Raw genomic sequence first — 20,690 nt, forward strand, 5'->3', positions numbered from 1 at the left:
AAAAAAGGGGTCAAGAATTTGTTTTCCTCTTATTTCTGGAAGATGAAGATGAGCGGCTTGATAAAATGTTGTCGACAAGTTCAGCTCTTAACCATATTATCTTTAAATAATATTTGACTTTTTTTTTCTCTATTTTTTTTTTAATTTTTTTTTTTTTTTAAATTTTTAATATCTGTCTGTAGAAAAATCACATGGTAAAGCTACATATCCTGCAGGCGAGTTCCGGGAACAACAAAAAGAAGAGATGAAGTTCTCATTCCCACGGGCACCGCCGTGTGATGGATGGATGGATGAATGGATGATGGATGATGGATGATGGATGGATGATGGATGGATGATTGATGGATGATGGATGGATGGATGGATGATGGATGGATGGATGGATGGATGGATGATGGATGGATGGATGGATGATGGATGGATGGATGGACAGGGATGGATGGATGGATGATGGATGGATGGATGATGGATGGATGGATGGATGATGGATGGATGGATGGATGATGGATGGATGGATGGATGGATGGATGGATGGATGATGGATGGATGGATGGATGGATGGATGGATGGATGATGGATGGATGATGGATGGATGGATGGATGATGGATGGATGGATGGATGATGGATGGATGGATGATGGATGGATGGATGGATGGATGGATGGATGATGGATGGATGATGGATGGATGGATGATGGATGGATGATGGATGGATGGATGGATGATGGATGGATGGATGGATGGATGATGGATGGATGGATGATGGATGGATGATGGATGGATGGATGGATGATGGATGGATGGATGATGGATGGATGGAAAGGGATGGATGGATGATGGATGGATGGATGGATGATGGATGGATGGATGATGGATGGATGATGGATGGATGGATGATGGATGGATGGATGGATGATGGATGGATGGATGATGGATGGATGATGGATGGATGGATGATGGATGGATGGATGATGGATGGATGGATGGATGATGGATGGATGATTGATGGATGATGGATGGATGGATGATGGATGGATGGATGGATGATGGATGATGGATGGATGGATGATGGATGGATGGATGGATGGATGATGGATGGATGATGGATGGATGATGGATGGATGGATGATGGATGGATGATGGATGGATGGAAAGGGATGGATGGATGATGGATGGATGATGGATGGATGATGGATGGATGATGGATGGATGATGGATGAATGATGGATGGACAGGGATGGATGGATGGATGGACAGGGATGGATGGATGGATGATGGATGATGGATGGATGATGGATGGATGATGGATGGATGATGGATGGATGATGGATAGATGGATGGATGATGGATGGATGGATGGATGGATGATGGATGATGGATGGATGTTTAGGATGGATTTCCATTCCTGGGCTGTGTTTCACATCAGGGCGATGGCTTTGGAGCCGGGGTTGCTCAGGTAAGGAGCGGACACCGTGTCCAGCTCCATGAAAGCTGAGTAGAGCGTGGTGAGCTGCAGCTCAGGCGCGCTCCCGTGCGCGCTCCCGTGCGCGCTCCCCACCGCGCCGGCACCGCTCTCCGGCGGGCACTGAGAGGGAAAACACTGCGAGGGCACCGGGGAGGATGAAATGAGGATGAGGGGATCCACGGCGAGGCTGTCGTCTTTCAGCTCCTCCCAAAGATTCCCTGCAACAAAATAAAAACCAAAAAACCCGCCTGGATTAGCAGCTTTCTTTATGTTTTCTCTCCTTATGTTTCTTTATATTTGCTTTTTTTGATCATTGTGTTGCAGGAGATGTTGGTTCTTAAACATAATATGTTTAATATGCTATATGTTTAATATATGTTTAATATACTATAATACATATATTATTTATTTATTTTCTATTATATATTATATTTTATCTGTTATATCTATTATCTATTATATATTATATTTTATCTATTATATCTATGTATATTATATAATATATTTGATATAATATTATGTATTCTATATAATATATAATATACTATATACAATATACAATATACAATATATAATATATAATATATAATATATAATATATAATATATAATATATAATATATAATATATAATATATAATTTATTATTTATTATCTATTATATAATTATATATTTATATATGTATACATGTATATATTTATATATTGTATTAATTATATATAATTTTTCTATATATAATATATATATTTAATATATTATAATATACAATGTGTTTAATAATAGAATGTGATATAATATTATCTTAATCTCTTGGGACTGAGGAAAGGAAGAGTTTGCTTGGATCTGTTTGTCTCCATGTATTTTAATCTGGGAGCAAACAGTGTTAATTTAAGAAAATTCTTTCTAAAATTCTGTTAGAAATGTGTATTTACAAAGAATATAAAAAGGCACCTCATAAAATATAATTGTTTGGGGTGTAGATCCTATTACTGCCTTGGGAAGAGGGAAAGATCATCCTTTTTAGCACAGATGTGGAATCAATGTTGATCAAGAAAAATGCTAACATGTTAATTTAATCAAATTTATTTATCTTGGTGCCTTTCACTCGACAATTCTCTTGTAAGAATGGCACTAAATAGTTGTGCTTGAGTAGCTTTTGGTTGAAAATAGGTCTGAATTTAAAGAACATATTCTAAATGCTGTGTTGCAGTATTTAGGTGGTGAGCAGAAATGCTTCTTTACATTCCTGGATGCAAATCTGTAGCTTCCTCGGGAAACTTTTTAAAGATTTAATGCACAATTGCATGGTGTGAATGTAAAAAATGGATTTTATGGAGATTGGGATGGGATGGGATTGATGGGATGGGATGGGATGGGATGGGATGGGATGGGATGGGATGGGATGGGATGGGATGGGATGGGATGGGATGGGGATGGGATGGGGATGGGATGGGGATGGGATGGGGATGGGATGGGGATGGGATGGGGATGGGATGGGGATGGGATGGGGATGGGATGGGATGGGATGGGATGGGATGGGGATGGGATGGGGATGGGATGGGGATGGGTTGGTTTGGGATAGGATGGGATGGTTTGGGATAGGATGGGATGGGATTGATTGGATGACATGGGATGGTTTGGGATGGTTTGGGATAGGATGGGATGTAACAAACCTGGCTCTCAAAGATGAAAACACCTCAAACACCCACCTTGGAGGTCGAAATCGGTGAGGGATGGATTAAGAGCATCGATGTCATTGCTGAGGTCTCCCTCCTGCAGCAGCGTGTCCTGCACCGTCCTGGCCGGGGAGTGCTCGGGCAGCATCTTCATCCCGCAGCTCGGGGGGCTCTGAGCGGGCACTGGGGAATCCTGAGGGATGCTGGGCTGAGTCCGGAGCTGGCTTTGAGCCTCCCCAGCAGGGAACAGGCTCTGAGGGTCCGGCGTGTGCTGCATCAGCGCCGTGGGCATTTGGGGGAAGCCCTGGGGGGATGTGAAGCAGCCGGGCTGCTGCCCCCCCAGCAGAGCGGGGCTCTTGGCGTGCAGAGCTGCCGGGGTGTGGATGCCGTGAAATCCCTGCGGGATCCCGGAGGAGAGCGAGGGATCGCACAAGGAATGGGATTGCGCTGCCATCTGCCTGGAGAGGGACGCAGCTGCAGCGCCCGGGGGGCTGCAGGACAGCAGCGAGGATCGCAGCTTCTCGCTCTTGTCGCCTATCAGGGTGTCGAGTTCTTCTGGAAAACAAAGGGAAAGTCCGCTGATTTACCCCTGGATAGCTTGCAGCACGAATTGTGGTGTTATTCAGGAAATGGCAAGCAGGAGTGCCAGTTCTTATATATTAAAAACTCCAAAGCCTGAAATGTTTTCTTTGAAATGATGGTTGCCGAGTGAGTATGTAATAAAATCCACTTTTAGGTTTAAAGGTTGGACACTCAGCAGTTATTCTCAGATTTTATTTGATATTCATTATTTCAGCATTCTTTCTGTCACAGTGGTTGGGAATGGAAGGGGTGCTGAAGATCATCTCATTCCACCTCCCTGCCATGGACAGGGGCACCTCCCACTACACCAGGCTGTTCCAATCCCCATCCAACCTGGCCCTTTAAACTTTAGTGCCACGCCAAGAGAGAATATTTTCTTGGTGAAGCTTCTTTGTGCTTATCTGGAAGCAGCTACAAAGCCAGGTCTATTTAATTCTGCTTTTTAATTTTTTTTACTTGTTTTGCCAGCCAGGAAAAATCCTTAAACGCTTTCCTAAATCATGTTTAGATTCTCCTGTGGACCTTGGTGAAAGGAAAAGTTCTGAGGGGGAACTGTTTGAGAACTAAAACACCAAGAAGTGACTGACCTGGCTTTGCCATGCTCTTCCTCACGGCAACTGGGTCTTTCCTTTTCCATTTCTGAAGCTCCTCCTGCATCTTGTCAATCTTGGCTGGGTTCAGAGCCCACAAACAGCCTTTCCGAGAAGAATTCCCTGACTTGTTCTCAACTTTCTCAAAGCACTTGTTCAAAGATAAATTGTGGCGCACAGAATTCTTCCAGCCATCTGGAGCTGTCTGGAGAAACAAATTCAATGTAAGAACAGAACTTTGAGCTAAAAAAAAATAAAAAAAAAATAAGTCTGTGTATATATATAACTCTGTTTTGACTGGTGAGGTTAAAAGAAATGCTGTTTAAGTTTGTGCCTTCTGCAGTGAGAAACTTATACGTTAGAGGGAAGCCACAAAAATGTTACAGTCATGTTGTGTGGGAAGAGAGGGATCAGATAAAATAGTAACTGATCTTCTAAGCAAAAAGGTTGTCAGAGACCTGCTGGATCTTTGAGAGTGAATTTGCACATCACAAGAACGATGTGTGTAAAAATTCGCGCTCTAAAACTAACAAGAAATCTATCAGGATCTATTTTGGAACACCTAGAAATATTTCCAACTCGTCATTACAGTACTATGTGCTGCCTGAGCTCAAATTCAGTGTCCAGGCAGACTTCAAAGGGATTTCTTGTGCTACTGTAGGTGGAACTTTGTGTGCTGGCCAATTACATAACCAAATGGTTTAATCACAACCAGATGTGATACAGCTTTCCACAGCTGATCACCCATCTCTGTGCTTTGCATTTATTTTAAACTCAGCAGTAGCAGCTGCAAGGTTCTTTATACTGGATCATTAAAATGATTCTTTTCTTGTTTGCCAAAAAATCCTCGTATTTTCTTTTTAATTCCCCATAAGAATTGCAAGAAATGAAAACAGCTCTCTGAATTGTGGGGATGTTGTCTGTGGCTATTGATTCATATTCATGGATGCAAATATTTGTCATCATAACTGTTTATATCAAGCAGAGAATTATTGAACAGAGAGCACGAGGAATAAATGTGGATTTCCACGGTCTTTTTAATGTTAAAAATTAGAATTTCCCTCTTAGGTTCATTAAGGTTTTTTTTCCACATTTTTCCTTATTAGTAATAGGATCCTTCTCTCATAGAAAGACAGATTTTTGATAGTTTGATAATTTCTTTAATTGTTACCTAGTCCATCAGGCTTCCTATAAGACCATCTTTTATAAAAGGATCTGAGTCCCTTTGAGCTGTCACAAGGCAGACTGTGAATTTTGAGCACACTTTGATGATATTATTTTATCAGGATTTAATTTTTTGTACACACTTTTATAAGGAACATAAAATCTGTTGTTTTGTAGCTTGTAGCTTGTAAATTGTGTGGATTAAGGCATTAAAAGCCTTATTGATGAATTGAGAGTGAAATGTAATACTTCCTTATTTAAAAAATAAATAAGTGTGGAATTAAATACATATTATTGACTAAAAGAGAAACTGTTTTCCCTTCAGAGCAGCAGAGTTTCTTCCATTTTGGCCCACCTGATGTCAGCATTTCACTGTTCTGTGTCATGGATGAGACAATACAAATTGTAATGAGAAGGGAGAAGAGAAGAGAAGAGAAGAGAAGAGAAGAGAAGAGAAGAGAAGAGAAGAGAAGAGAAGAGAAGAGAAGAGAAGAGAAGAGAAGAGAAGAGAAGAGAAGAGAAGAGAAGAGAAGAGAAGAGAAGAGAAGAGAAGAGAAGAGAAGAGAAGAGAAGAGAGAAGAGAAACCTTTAAAACCTTTTCTTATTTTATACATAGCCTTATACATAGCTTTTTACAAAACCTTTTCTTATATTAAACATACCAAGTCAGTTTTTTCTCCCTTGCAGATAATATTCATGTGATTTCTGGTAGTTTCAAAAGTGAATAAAACTGTTTCTGGCAGGGAAGTTGTGTATTTAGCTACTGAACAAGCTGACCTGGAAGAATATTCCTGTTTCTTGCCCTGCACACAGGCTTCACACACCCCTGTGTGTACCTAGACAGGATAATTGGTGTTTCTGCTCAGATGGGAGTGGCACGGGCTTCTCAGAGGTTTTCAGAACATGTGGGGGTGTAAATTAGGAGATGATTTTAGAAACTGTACGATTTAAAAGCACATGGATTGATTTTGGAGGCTGCTGCCGGGAGCTGAGCAGGTTCTTGCATTAAACTTGGGATTGCTGAGCTGTGAGAATTCTTTTGCCCAGGTAGGGCTTAACACACTCAGCATGTTTAGTGAAAAACCACCAGTTTTTAGAGCAGATGTGATGGTTAAATGAACAAACTTTGGCTGCTGGGGTTGCTCTTTGAGTAGCTGGGCTCTCCTTGCTGTGGCTGATTTTGGCCATGGCTGTGCTCAGCAGGGTGGGGATGGAAGTGGAGAATCCTAAAATCAGCTGGGGAATCCCAGAATCACTGAGGTGGGAAAAGCCCTCTTGAGGTCACCAAGGCCAACCATTAACACTGCCAAGGCCACCAGCAATTCCAGTCCCCAGGTGCCACATCTCCAGCCCCTGGACACTTGTATCACACCACAGACCTTTCTGCCCTCTCAGCCCACTGGCAATAACTCCAATTAAAAAGATGAAAGCTTTTTGTTACACACACTAATTGCTACCAAAAAAAAAAAAAAAAAGAGAAAATTATTGTCCAGCCCCACTGATCCTGACCAGCTCTTGAAGTTTAAAGAGTTCAGTGATCTTGCAAAACCCTTTCTCTTTAAATCTAGGTCTCAAGAGAAGGGAGAGGTACATCAAAGACTAATTCAACTTTAGCTGCGTAGATATTTTTTTTCCTTTTATTTTTTTTTTTTTTTTTTTAGGACGTAGGAGTTGGATTGCTCTGTTTCAAATAGAAATGAGATTGTTGCATCATAGAAACTAAATTTGCTGTGGCAGCAAATCCCAGTTAATTTGACTCGGCTTGTATCATCCCATGTCTCCCAGCAAGGCTCTGTGTGCACTTGCTCTCTTTTTCTCTCCAACCTAAATTGCTTCTCCTCTCCCTGTTGTTTCCTGCTTTTCAGTGAGTGCTGGCAGCAGCAAAATGTCCTTTGCTGGTTTTCATGTGATTTTATTTTACTGAAGACTCTCCAAAAGCAGGGAGGATGGAGGATGTTAATTTTTGCCATGTATTGGTAATTCTCTGCTGTAAAGACAGGGCAGACAGGGATTGGTGACTGTAAATGTAATATCTGATTGCTTATTCTCCCCTGCTTATTTTGAGGATGTTACAGTCAAATACATTTGGCTGCAATTGTAAGTAAAATGCAAAAATAAAGCTACCAAAAAATAGGGAATGTTTGGGTAGTTCCCTCTGCACTATTCTCTTCCTACAGCAGTAACTTCACTCTCATCAGTTTTTAAATGAATTTTAAAATAGATGTGAGGCTGTGAAGAAGCAGGAAGGAGCAGGATGGTGACAGCTGGCGCAGCCACAGTCCTGAGTCTGAGGGATTCTGCCCATGCTGGCAGCAGCAGCATTTGGTTTAAAACTGCCAATTAATTTTACAATCAATTGTGTTGTAAGACAATAGAGAATTAATTTCAGTTTGATCTGATGGATAAACGCTCATGCCTGTAAAAATTATTAATAATATTCCCTCCTCTCTGCTTGAAACTCTTGCTATTTTCCTGTGCATTCCCCTGGGATTTCTAATGGGAGATTTCTTTATTTTTTCCTGCCTTCTCTTGCTTGTAACAAATGATGGAGTAGTTACTGATTCCTTTGGGAGGAAATCTGGGAGTGGAGGTGTGTGATGGATCCTGGCAGTTCTTTCTCTGTGATAATGTGTATTTTTCTCTGATTACTGGTATATTCAACCTTCTTATTTTTTTTGTGTGCACTCTATTTAACCTCAGTGTCCAAAATCAGTGCAAAACTGTATTGGAACATTTATTTTTCATTATTCTCAGTGTTCCTTTATTATAAATGTTTGAACTGCCTTGCTGTGGCTGTTTTAAATTTGCCTTGATTGCCACAGGGCTATTTGCAATAGGAAACAGGACGGACTCACTGGCTTTATTTTTATTTTTGGGCCTTGCTCACAGCTGAGGTCACCCACCGTGGGCTTCAGCCAGGTGCTTTTGAAGAATCAGCAGAAATAAAGCTCTGAGTGGAGCAGCACTTGATGATTCCATTACAGCTCTTTTAAAAAAAATCTTAACTAATCCTCCTTCTCTTGGATCCCTCTGCTGACCGAGCACTTTCCACTGGCATTCCAAGTGTGAGGAGCCATTCCCTCATAGCAGGAATCCAAATTTCAGTAGTGCTGCTGCAAACCACCCTTTCCCTCCCCAGCTCACCGTGTAATTATCAGCTTAGTGCCATTATCACTTTTCTTTGTACAGGGCATGCACGGGATGCTGTTGCCCAAGATGAACATCCCAGCTCCAGGATGGAGTGAGATCACCTGGAATCCTCTGCTTCCACACCAGTCTGGAGGTGCTGCTGGTGGCAGAGGAAGCTACAGGACCAGTTCTGCCTGTATTTGAGATCTGAGAGGAAGCAGTGAATGTGTTTTTAAAATTATTTCCCCTTTTCATGGTGAGGAATGGTCACTGTTACACACCCAAGCTCACAGCTGCAACAGTTCTTAATATCTTTTTTGAGTTAAATATCACCACATTACACATTTCTGCGTAATGTAATTTTCTGGGTGCAAAATGTTGGGTAGCTTGTGATCATAAAATTCTGTAGTGTGTAATTGATTTGGTATTAATCTCCTAAGAAATGATCCCTTTTTATAGCTGGAATCCCATCCCTTATTCTCTCTGCTGACAGACAAGCCTAGAGGGAAATTCCCCTCCCCATCCCTGTGGAACTCACCTTAAAGTAAGGGAAGTGTTCCGTCATGAAATTGTAAATCTCACTGACTGGCAAACTCCCTGTCTTGCTGTTTTTGAGAGCCATGAAGATCAGGATGCTTTAGGGAGAGAAAGAAAATCATTTTAGCCTCTTCTGACTCCTCACAACCAAAAATAGATCATTTTTTTCACACTGTGTGTGGTTACTCTGACTTTCACTGCCATAGCACAAATACAGAGATAATTTTATGTTTCCACTCAGTTGTTTACAACAATCTCCTTAACTCCTACAGGTAATTCTCCAAGCTCATCTAGAAGGGCCTGGGTTTAAAATAAAATAATATAGAAAGTAGAATCAAGAGCTCCAAATCCTGCTGCTGTGTCATTATTGAGGGTTTTCTTTGAATGCTTAAACTGGTGAAGGCCACAAAGAGAATCCAACTGACAGTGACAGAGCAATAATTAAAATTTAATTGTCAGATCTACTTTGGGGGCTAAACCCACGTGGTGGCTGCCATAGCTGACAGGTTTTCTAGGCATTTCCTTGTTCCAGTAACTGGGGAAAAAATCAGTTTTAATACAGGTGCTGGAGTAGACAAGTGAGTAGGACCAGTCTCGTGCTGATGAAATTTGCAACACCTAAAATTTTGCATTAGAGAAATGCCTAACTTTTATTTTTTTTTCCCCTGTAGAGAGTGATCAAGACTGTTCCCCTGCTTTTCAACACTCAATTTCTCTGTGCCTTGGCTGGCTCCAGAGTCTGGAACGTTTTGTGATCCGTAGGGACAGGACAGAACACCCCGGGAACGAGACAAATAAGAGCGAACGTGTTGCTGCAAAGGATGCTGGAAACAGGCCAGGGGCAAACAGGGTATTTCCTGTAAGGTGAGGGCTTGGAAAAATATTGTATTACCTGTAGGAGTAGATGGGTTTGGGAAACAGAGGCTGCTGGGATTCTTGGCTGCTTTGAGGAGCAATCCTTTGGTAGGGGTAGTGCGAGGAAGCGATGTAGGTCACGGGGTAGCTGCCTCCTGAGGGGTACTGGGGGCACAGCAGAAATGTTATTTGCTTTAGCAACCAGCTCTGAAAATATTCCCTTGTAACAGCATTATTTCTGAGGATTCTGCATGGGAAAAAGTATTTTTTTCTTTATTGCCTGCAATGCGAAAATTGTGAGGAGCTGTGGCCTATTAACTGTCCCCAGATAACTCCTAATTTTATAGACCTAAAGCTTATCTTTCTCTCCACCCATCTCTTCTGAGGTATTTCAGCCTCCCCTGAATGCACACAAATGATGAATGATGTCATTTTATTGTCATTAAAACCCCAAACTATAATATATAATATATAATATATAATATATAATATATAATATATTATATATTATATATTATATATAATATATAATATAAAATATAAAATATGTAATATATAATAGATAATAGATAATAGATAATAGATAATATATATAATGTAGAATATAGAATCTATAATCTATAATCTATAATCTATAATTTATAATCTATAATATATAATATATATAATATATATAATATATTATATATATTACATAATCTATAATCTATAATCTATAATCTATAATATATGATTTATAATATATAATATATAATATACAATAGAATATATCATATATCATATATCGTATATCATATATCATATATCACATATCACATATCACACATACATATATCAAATATATATCATATATCATATAAACAAATGAAGTATAAAATACTTCAATGTTCACCTTAGAAAAACCAGCTGAGGAAGTAGAGCTGCTAAAAATGTAGGAAGAAACAGGGAAGTTTTGCCTGAGCCTTATTTGGGGTTGTGTGGGGTTTTTTTTTTGTTACTTTTTTCTTTAGGTGGAGAGGATACAGAAAAGCAAAAATTGAAAGCATACAATATTTGCTCCTAAGGGAACAGCATCCCAAAATCTCTGTTAAATTTGCTGTTACCGTGCAAGGCAGGGAAAAAAACCAACAGCAAACAACAGAAACTTGAATAGATGCACCAGAATATATTTAAGATTAATGTAATATTATGGAATATTATGTAAATAAAGTCAGTGATGTCATCCCAGGGGTCAGGAGAGCAGCATATGAGACATTTTGGAGCTGGTTTCACACTGCCTGTCTGGTGCTGAAGCTGTTGGGCTGCTCCCTGTCTGTTCCCTCGCAGTCAATTCCAAGGAAAAGATTTCTCCACAGAGCCAGGAGCTGGTGTGCTGTTAAGCACCACCTCAAGTGACTTTCCCACTCCATTTGCTCTGTCAGAAAGCTGAAAAGAACAGCCAGGACCCCTAAAAACAGACAATATTTATGCCACACTTTTATTTATTTATTTAAATATTTATTGCCTTTCCCCTGGGAGCAGCCACAGAAGGTCCCTGAGGAATGCTGAGCTATCTGTGCAGGAGATTTCCAAGCCAAGACACTCTAAAGTGATGGGATCACCAGGGTGAAAAACACCTGGAAAACCAGAGATGATCCACACAGACAGCCTGGATTGCACCAGAGTTTCCACAGATTTGTTCTCAACTTTTTAACACAGCACTTGGTCTTTCTCTTTTCCCCAATATTCCACATTTTTCTTCCTCAAATTACAGTTTAAACCTGCTGGAAAGAGACTTTCAAGAGCAAAGGAACACGATCCAGTTTAGGTAAGATAATATCAGCTGGCTCTCTGGGAGCTCTGTACCAGAAGGATTTCTGCCTCTTCCACGTGCCAGGGGTGAGGGCCTGGCCAAAATTAGAAGTCACATGCTATTAAAAAATCTACCTGGATGCCTTCCCTGGCACTCAAAGGTTGCTGAGCCCTGTCCTGGTGTTTTACTGCTCAGCTCCAGCAGTTCTGTGCCATGACATTTGTGTGGTTCCTCTGAAAAATTATAATGTAGCTCTCAAGACTCATTGGGAAAAATCCCCTGGACATCTCTTTAGTTTCTAATTGTAATTCCTTCATGGTTTTTTTTGATCAATAGCTTCGGCTGCTCTTGGTCTTTGTCCCCTTAAAACAGCAAAACATTCACAGTTTATTTATTTATTCTGTACTTTGAATGATTAATGTCATTTTCTCTGTAATTCTATGCTGGCTGCTGGAGTTTCTCTTGCCTGTTTGCTATTATCTTTCTAACACTGAGCTGCCTGAAATGGAATGTGGAAAGCCAAACTGAATAGACACAGTTGTTTGCATGGTGAAAGAAATGAAATGAACATAATTAATCATGTCCTGCCTTGTTAAACTAAATATTGGGCACAATTAGAGTCTCCAGAGGAGCTGTAAACTAATTTTTGTGTGCAGTGTGGTGCTCCCTGCCTTGTGCACTTGGTGCAGGTTTTTCCCCAAGAGTAGAAAACCGGGCAATTCCTATGATAATTCTGATTTTTATTGGTTTTGGTGGCTCTTTGAAAGGAAACAACACTAAATAAGGCTGGTTTTGATGTCATCATGAAAGAGCTGGGCGTTTTAGGGATTATTTCTGTTTTATTGGTTTCATTAGTCCTTTTTGAGGGAAGGGAGGCTGGGGAATGGGCTGGAATGACAGGCTGGAGCTGGTTTTACAGTCTCCATGGCATGAAAGGTGTTTTATGGTGGGTGGGTGAGTGACTCCAGCCAGTGTCTGCTGCTTCATTTGGGTCAATAATAACTCATTTTTCTTCTGAGTCACCACTCCTGTTGTGTCCAGCAAAGGGGAAGGTGAGGCTGTTTTATCATCTGGACAGAATTAATGAAGGGGTTGAATCCCTCTCATCCCTCTAAGAAAAGCTGAGGCTCAGTTTGAACATCCTTCACTCCAGGGCCCGTTCTCCAGAGAGGAACTTCCTTGGAGTGATTTAACTTGCACTGCCCCATTCCAGCTGGAAATGTAAAACATTAATAATGGGGCTGCTCCGTGCAGGAGAGGTTTTTCCACTTCTCCTCAGCTGCATCCCATGTTCTTTTCATTTTCCAGCATGTGATTATGGCACAGGGATAGCAATTCTACCTCTTTTACCTATTTTCTTTTTGTAAATTTTTAAATAAACAATTACTCCTGAGCAGTAGAACACGTTGCCAGACTTTTTCTATATTCACATTAAGAACAGGAATTAAAAAGCCTGACAGAAACCTGCTGCACTTCTTAAAGAGAAATCTGAAGAGCTTTGTCCCAGTGCCAGCCTGCAGGTGGATGGAGGATTTTCCTCTTGGTGCCTGTTGGATCTTGCCTGGCAGCTCCCAGGAGCTTTCAGTCTGGAGCATTTTGGGATGTGATCAGTACAGGAACAGCACTGGTACCAAATCAGCAGAGTGGATAAAGAAATGAAGAATATTCCATGAATTCACAAGCCAATTTCTGCATGCAGAAATGGCATTTTTACAGTGAGTGAGATACATGGAGCTGTGACATATCCACAATAGTTTATATTTATAAACTATTTATAATAGTTTATATTTGCTGCAGAGCTTTCTTTTTCTATTTCTTTTCTATTTTCTTCTAAAATAACAATAATGCATTTGTAAGTTAGGATGGTAGTGCAATGCCACTTTATATTTATATTTATATTTATATTTATATTTATATTTATATTTATATTTATAGTTATATTTATAGTTATATTTATAGTTATATTTATAGTTATATTTATAGTTATATCTATATCTATATCTATATTTATAGTTATAGTTATTTTATTTTTATTTTTATATTTTATTTATATGTATATGTCTATGTATATGTATGTATATTTTATTTGTATTTATATTTATATTTATATTTATATTTATATTTATATTTATATTTATATTTATATTTATATTTATATTTATATTTATATTTATATTTATATTTATTATTTCATTTATATTTATATTTATATTTATATTTATATTTATATTCCTGTATTTATATATTTATATTTATATTTATATTTATATTCCTGTATTTATATATTTATATTTATATTTATATTTATATTCCTGTATTTATATATTTATATTTATATTTATATTTATATTTATATTCCTGTATTTATATATTTATAGTTATATTTATATTTATATTCCTGTATTTATATATTCATATTTATATTTATATTTATATTCTTGTATATTTATATTTATATTTATATTTATATTTATATTTATATTTATATTTATATTTATATTTATATTTATATTTATATTTATATTTTTTTACATTTATTTTTACCTTTTATCACTTCTACTGAGTTTAAGGGTGAGAAGAAAACAACACAAGTAAATGAATTATGGCAGTGTTGATAAGAATTTAAAGATTGTTGCCTTTTTGCCACATGTCAGGGGAAAATAAGGCTCAGAAAATTCTGGCTGGTGGAAAATCAGTGTGATAAGTGAAATAAAAAGGCAGGAATGATGAGTGTTTCCATGACTCAGTAACACTACACAAATTAACAATGAAATGTCACCCAGGAACCCGGGTTTGGTTTTCTTTGCCCAGACTGAAATCCCTGCTGTGTCAGTCATTGTTTTATACTCCATGAGACAGTGAATGCCACAAAATCTGTCATCAGATCCCATCAGCATCAAAGGAGACAGAGCTCAGGTGTGAGCTTTTATCTTCACATGGTTTGGAGTTTCCTTGAAGTTTCACTTAATTCAGTTCTAATGGTTGGGGTGTTTTGTATGTGGGTTTCTACCTAAAAATCTGAAAAATCCTCCTTGCCTTAATTTCACCTCAAGTTTTTTTTCCTTTACTTGCTTGAAATCAGCATTTTTTTTATCCTAAAGATCTCACTGAAAATATTATACCTTGCAGGTAATTGAGCCTAAAAGAGGAAAATTTCAAAGCATTGAGCAGCTCCACCCTTTACATCTGAAGGACATTATTTTAAGTGTCAATAACAAAATTGCATTACAGAAGAACAACCCTCATCTTGCACCTTCTCCTGCATCATCAGCATCATTCTCAATTATGCTTCAGCTGAATAATCCTTCTCTGGGGATGTTGTAAGAGGCAAAAAGTTTCAAAAGAGATGTGTGTGCCATCAAGCACAAGGAAAGTGAATATTATTTTGCTGTTCCAATTTTACTTTAAAATATTTTTCTGTGTTTGGTCTGAATTTTAACGGTCACATCTTCTTAGGGTTTTTTTTTTCTTCTGAAGTTAAAGCACAGTTAATTAAGATCCTGAAATATCAAGAGTTATGTTAATAATTTATCTGGCTTCAAAGCAAATTTTCTCAAGTGTAATTGTGAATATATAAATATGCAGTACCAAAATTCCATTTCCACAAGTTTTGTTGTTTTTTTTTTATTTCTTTTCCTTAATGACCATCCTAAAGTGCATTTAGCTGTGCCTCTTTTTCAGCCTTATTCTCATAATGTGGGCATATAAACACGGCCCTGCAAACCCACACATTTTTAAATCCTTTAAAAAAATTATTGTTAGCACAATTATTGCACCATCTGAGTGCTAAAAATCCATTTTTTAGGATTTTGGTGTACTGACCTGATGGAAAGGGTGTGAGGGGCAATACATCTGCTGCACCTGGGGCTGGTAGCAGTACAAACCAGGCTGCCCTTCCAGGGGCGATGTCCTGAGCTTCATGTCTGAATCCTGCTGGAAAATATTCAAGGGAGGAGTTCTTAGAGAAAACAGCTTAATTGAAAAGAGGATAATTCTGTTAGTCACTGTCCAGATTTGCCTTCTTTATACTGATTTTTTGGGGTTTAAGTATATCTTAGTAGGAGTTCACAGAGGTTGGGCTCTGTTTTAGTGGTGCAGATCTGGGGATGATCCATCCCTGGAAGTGTCCAAGGCCAGGCTGGAAGGGGCTTGGAGCACCCTGGGAGAGTGGAAGTTGTCCCTGCCCTTGGCAGAGGGTGAGACTGGATAATCCTCAAGGTCCCTCCCCACCCAAACTCCATAATTCCATGCAGACACAAACCAATTCCTGCATTTCCACGGCTACAATTTTAAAAAAGGAAATCCCAGGCCACATTCCATGCAAAGAGCGATTCGGAAAACGCCAGGCTCCCTTTATATTTTCATTTTTTCTCTCCCTTCACACACAAACCACACACTCCAGCTTTCATTCCTGAGTGTGCACAAGTGTCTCCCTCTTTTTTTTCCTTCTCCCTGATTTTGTCTTGCAGGCTGGCAGTGCCTCCAGCTGCCTCTGGAATTCTGGCATTAGATGGAGGGTGAGCTCTTTAATCTACAGGAAAGAGGTGGCAGAGAAAAATCACCCTGGGCTGACTACAGGGTTCAACCCTGTCAGGAATATGTAAAAATGGAGGATTTCAGTGAGAATCTTGTTTTTTCAAGAATCCTTCTGCTTTAAAGCACAGCCAGCTTTTGTGGCATTTTACTCTGTCTAAAAAATATTAATAAATAAACAAACATGCACATTATTTCTTAGATGTATTTTTATATATCATGCATGTAGTGTACCTAAACATAAAAACATTCGTGATTTTTATGGTATATTACTAGAAGCACAAATTAGACTTGGTTTGATTAATAAACATCAGTGTTATTTTGGTGGCCACCAGATGAAGGTTTTCAGAAATCCCGATTTTCCAGCAGCATGGAAGTGATTTAAGAGTGGGAAGTTGGGTGCTGGCAGAACCAGACACCAACAGGGAGTAGCTACAAGGGCTTGTAAAGGGCTCCTGCAGTGCTGCCTTTGCATCCTGCACATCCTGCAGCCCCGGGATTCGGGAAGACAATGGGAATTTATTTTGCTCATAGGTTTTGTGCTGAACTCCTCTGACCTAGATGAGTGTTTATCCAGGAAATAAGAGATTTAGATCAATTTCCTCCTTAACCTGGATGGCTTCAATCCCCAGGTATGTTCCCTGACAACATCTCTCCATTCCCTGGTCTTAATCCAACTAAGACTATTTTTTTAAACTCCTATTTCATTCAGTAGCCATGAGTTCTTCCTCTCCCAGCCTTTTAGAGCCAGCTCAGGGCCCTCCTCTGGCAGGTGGAGTTGTTCTTTTTGGCTGCAGCAAGATAATCTTTACACCTTGGACCACAGCAGAGATATTGTGGAGATACTGCAGGGTAATTTAATTTGCCTTTCAGGGATCTCTGCTGCCCTAAATAGGCAGTTGCCTCTATCTAGTATTGAAATCAGCCCAGGTAACTTGACACTGCACAAATAAACAGAACTGATATTTATTTTTATTTATTTTTGGTGGCACTGATGTCTTAGAGTTCCTCTTCTGTTTGTACTGAGTAAAGTGCAGCTGAGCTGAGGTGTTGCACCAAATCTGCTCCACATCCTCATGCTTGAAAATTCTATTTTGTGACCTTTTTTCTCTTGAAAACACCAGCTGATGACAAATCTTTTTGCCAGGGGAGCATTCAGATATTCAGGATTCGTGTGCCCCATCTAATGGAAAATCATTTGTCCTTGTGCATCTTTCTGGGGGTTGTTTGAGGAAAAGACCAGAAAATAGAGAACTTGGACAAATAAACATGGGTAAATCTAAATTGGACAAATAAACATGGGTAAGTCTAAATTGGACAAATAAACATGGATATGTCTAAATTGGACAAATAAACATGGATATGTCTAAATCCACTTTCCCTGAGCTCTAGCCTAGCTTGACAGAACGAGAAATACCAATGTAGTCCCACAATAATAAGAAAATACTTCCAAAAGCACATTTTAACCACTGAAAACAGGGAAAACAATTACAGAAAACCACTGACCATGACCTGAGAGCCGTGCTCCTGGCCCGTGCTGCTGAACTGGAGGCTGTTACACCACGGCTGCTCCGCGGAGATATTTGGGATATGGGTGGGAAACACCTCCGGCTCCTCGGGAGCCGCGGATCCCGGCAGAGCCTCGAAGCCATCGATGCTCCTGTGAGTTTTGAAGGGAGAAGCTTCTGGTGGCAGGGCCTGGTGTGATTCCTGGAAAACATCCTCGCTGATCTGCCTCTTGTAAGGGTGGAAGGGGTTCCTGCTGCTCTTGAGGAACCGCTCGTAGTTCCCGGCGGCGTTCTCCTCGTAGCTGAACCGCCGGAATTTCTCCGTGCTGAAGGATGCCTTGAATTTGTTCTTGCCACAGGGGATTCCTTGGCTCACAGGGAACCTCCCGTGGATTTGATCCTGGGATGGGGAAGCAGGGCTGGGGCTGGGAGAGGATTCTGAGCTCTTCCTTTCTGTCCTGGTGTCTGGCTCATAGGGTTGGCAGCTGTAACTGGGGTTATCCTGGGATGGGATATTGGCATTAAGGTTAGTATTTAAGTTTGAGCAAGTATTTTATTATTATTTTTGTTATCTGAGCTATTAATTTATCTAAACTTTAAAATTTATATATTTTAATTGCATTAAAAATGCATTTTTAACGGTAAGCATTGTGTGGTTGTTTGGCATTTAAGAAAAAGTGAAATGACCACCTTCATTCAGAGAAGCCTCAAAAAGATCTCAAGGGGTTTTCTGGTTGCTTAGTATCCAAAACCATTCAGCAATTAATAAACAAAAGCAAAAAAAAAAAAGCAAAAAAATTATAATAAATGTATATTTAATATAGATAACATTATTACATATTATATATTATATATAACATTATTATAGATTATATATGTTATATATTATATGTTATAAGTAATATGTTATATGTTATATTTATATAATATATATTGTAGATTGTAGATTGTAGATTATATATTATATAATATATATTCTATATACTATATCGTATTATATATTATGTAATAAAAAAAAGCAAAAAGGGCTTTGAGCAGCCTGGTGTAGTCAGTGGCACACAGCTGAATGAACTTTAAGGTCCCTTCCAGCCCCAACCACTCTGTGATTCCACCAGAAAACTGAACAACCTTAGAAAAACACCTTGTGTCTCTGGTCTGACCATTCCAGGGAAAAGCTGAGGAAGATCAGTGATGAAGGATTAAATGACAGGAATGTGATATGTGCAAGTCTTGTTTAGTCAAATAAGCTTGATCTCATCCCCTGATGGTGTTTCAGGCTCCAGGTTTGCTGGTGGTTACATCATTTCCCTTCACTGAGGTGGCCACACTCATTTGGAGACACAAGACAGGCTCTGGACAAACACTTCAACATCCCTGTCTCATCTCCTCCCCTCCCTCCTGCCCTTCAGCAAGGACAGAACACCAAAGTGCTCTTTAATGTGGAGGAGAAGGGCTGAGGCAGGGCTGGAGTCTGGATCCTGGCACTGTAAATATGCATATTTCCCCTGACATCAGGGATGAGGAATTGCTGGATGCCTTTGAGAAGACAGCCAGCAGTCAGGAGCAGGGTGCTGCGTCCAGGGATGGGGGAAATGGAATGTCCCACCTTCCATAAAAAGGCAGATTATTGAGTGGTCACTCCCCTCCTTCTCTCTCCAAAGCTGGATTTTGAGAAATCCCACAAGGGAAATCAGGATAAATCCAGAGCTTTCTGCAGTGGAACACAGCACAGCTTTTCCAGTCATTTCAAGGAATGGAACAGAACATTTCGCTGGAATTTCAGATTAGCTGAGCAGGATAACTCAGGATTCAACCCTTCAGGAATAAAACTTTCAGCATTTGCTTTGTCACCAGCAGATTTGGTGGGATTTAGTCCAGAGCTGAATGTTGATTGTGATCTTTGAAGAAAGAGAAGAGATCTGGGCCAGTTTTACTCACACTTTGCTGAACTGGGGATATTGGATCCCCCTGTGCCCTCATGAGGTCCTGCTGGTCCCTTTCCAGAGTGTCCGAAGGAGAAAATTTAATATTGGATTGGTCCTGGAGTAGGGAAACCATCACCAAACCCAGGTCTGACAGGAATCCTGTGAAGGCAAAGATCAAATCACAAAAAGCACTTTTTTAAAGCTTGAACTGTGAAACAAAGCCCTTGCTGGGTGCAGGTGCTGGACAGGCTTGGAGCTACCCTGAGGAATTCCTGATTCCATCCTGATGATGGAATTATTTTTTAACTCTTGAAGAAATGTTCTGTAGATGCAATTCCAATGAAGATGGGGTTTCTATGGATTTGCCACACATTTTTTTATCAAAATAAGCACTTTCTTTGTTTTCTGTAGGAACATACATTAATGAAAATGTATTGTTTTGGGGTTATGCAAATTTAGCAATGTCACTTTATTAAGAGATTGGGATATAAATGCACTCCAGTTGTTTTCAGAGGGACTATATTAAAAAAAAAGATATTTTTCATTACTCAGGCTGATGGTTACAACACACTTATATTTTCACTTTTATTTTTCATTAGTCCCAATCCCTTCAGCCTTTCTGTTCTGTTTTGCATGGCTTAAATGTATCTGAGATATGTAAATAACTCAATCATTCCATCCCTGTTTTTGTTAGTTGGATCTCCTCTCAAGTTCCCAATCTTTGATCTTTGGATATAGGAGCCATATCTGATGGTGTTCTTTGGATTAAAAGGAATAAATTTCATCTTCTGGTGTTTTGTTTTCTACCATGATTTTTTTTTTTCCTTGTTCACTGTAACCTTAGAGTAAAACAAAAGGAGAACTTGCATCCTTTTATGTCATGCACTAAGTTTGCAGCTACATAAAAGTGTTCCTGTTCATAATTTTGATTTCAG

At 39.3% G+C, this 20,690-nt stretch overlaps 1 protein-coding gene across 1 annotated transcript; it reads right to left on the bottom strand.

The window, feature by feature from the left end:
* Positions 1-1,255: 1,255 nt before the first annotated feature.
* On the bottom strand, positions 1,256-19,888 carry FOXN1 (forkhead box N1). Its single transcript, XM_088066257.1, has 8 exons — positions 19,769-19,888; positions 17,829-18,332; positions 15,612-15,722; positions 10,035-10,162; positions 9,144-9,240; positions 4,310-4,517; positions 3,174-3,695; positions 1,256-1,683 (listed from the first exon to the last, which is right to left on the bottom strand). Exons 1-8 carry the CDS (start codon positions 19,886-19,888, stop codon positions 1,418-1,420), a joined length of 1,956 nt encoding a protein of 651 aa, XP_087922383.1. The 3' UTR covers positions 1,256-1,417.
* Positions 19,889-20,690: the final 802 nt, after the last annotated feature.

The sequence above is a fragment of the Pseudopodoces humilis genome, chromosome 23, assembly GCF_049639895.1.
Source record: "Pseudopodoces humilis isolate 2021_Gansu_Grassland_sample_001 chromosome 23, ASM4963989v1, whole genome shotgun sequence".
Classification (NCBI taxonomy): domain Eukaryota; kingdom Metazoa; phylum Chordata; class Aves; order Passeriformes; family Paridae; genus Pseudopodoces; species Pseudopodoces humilis.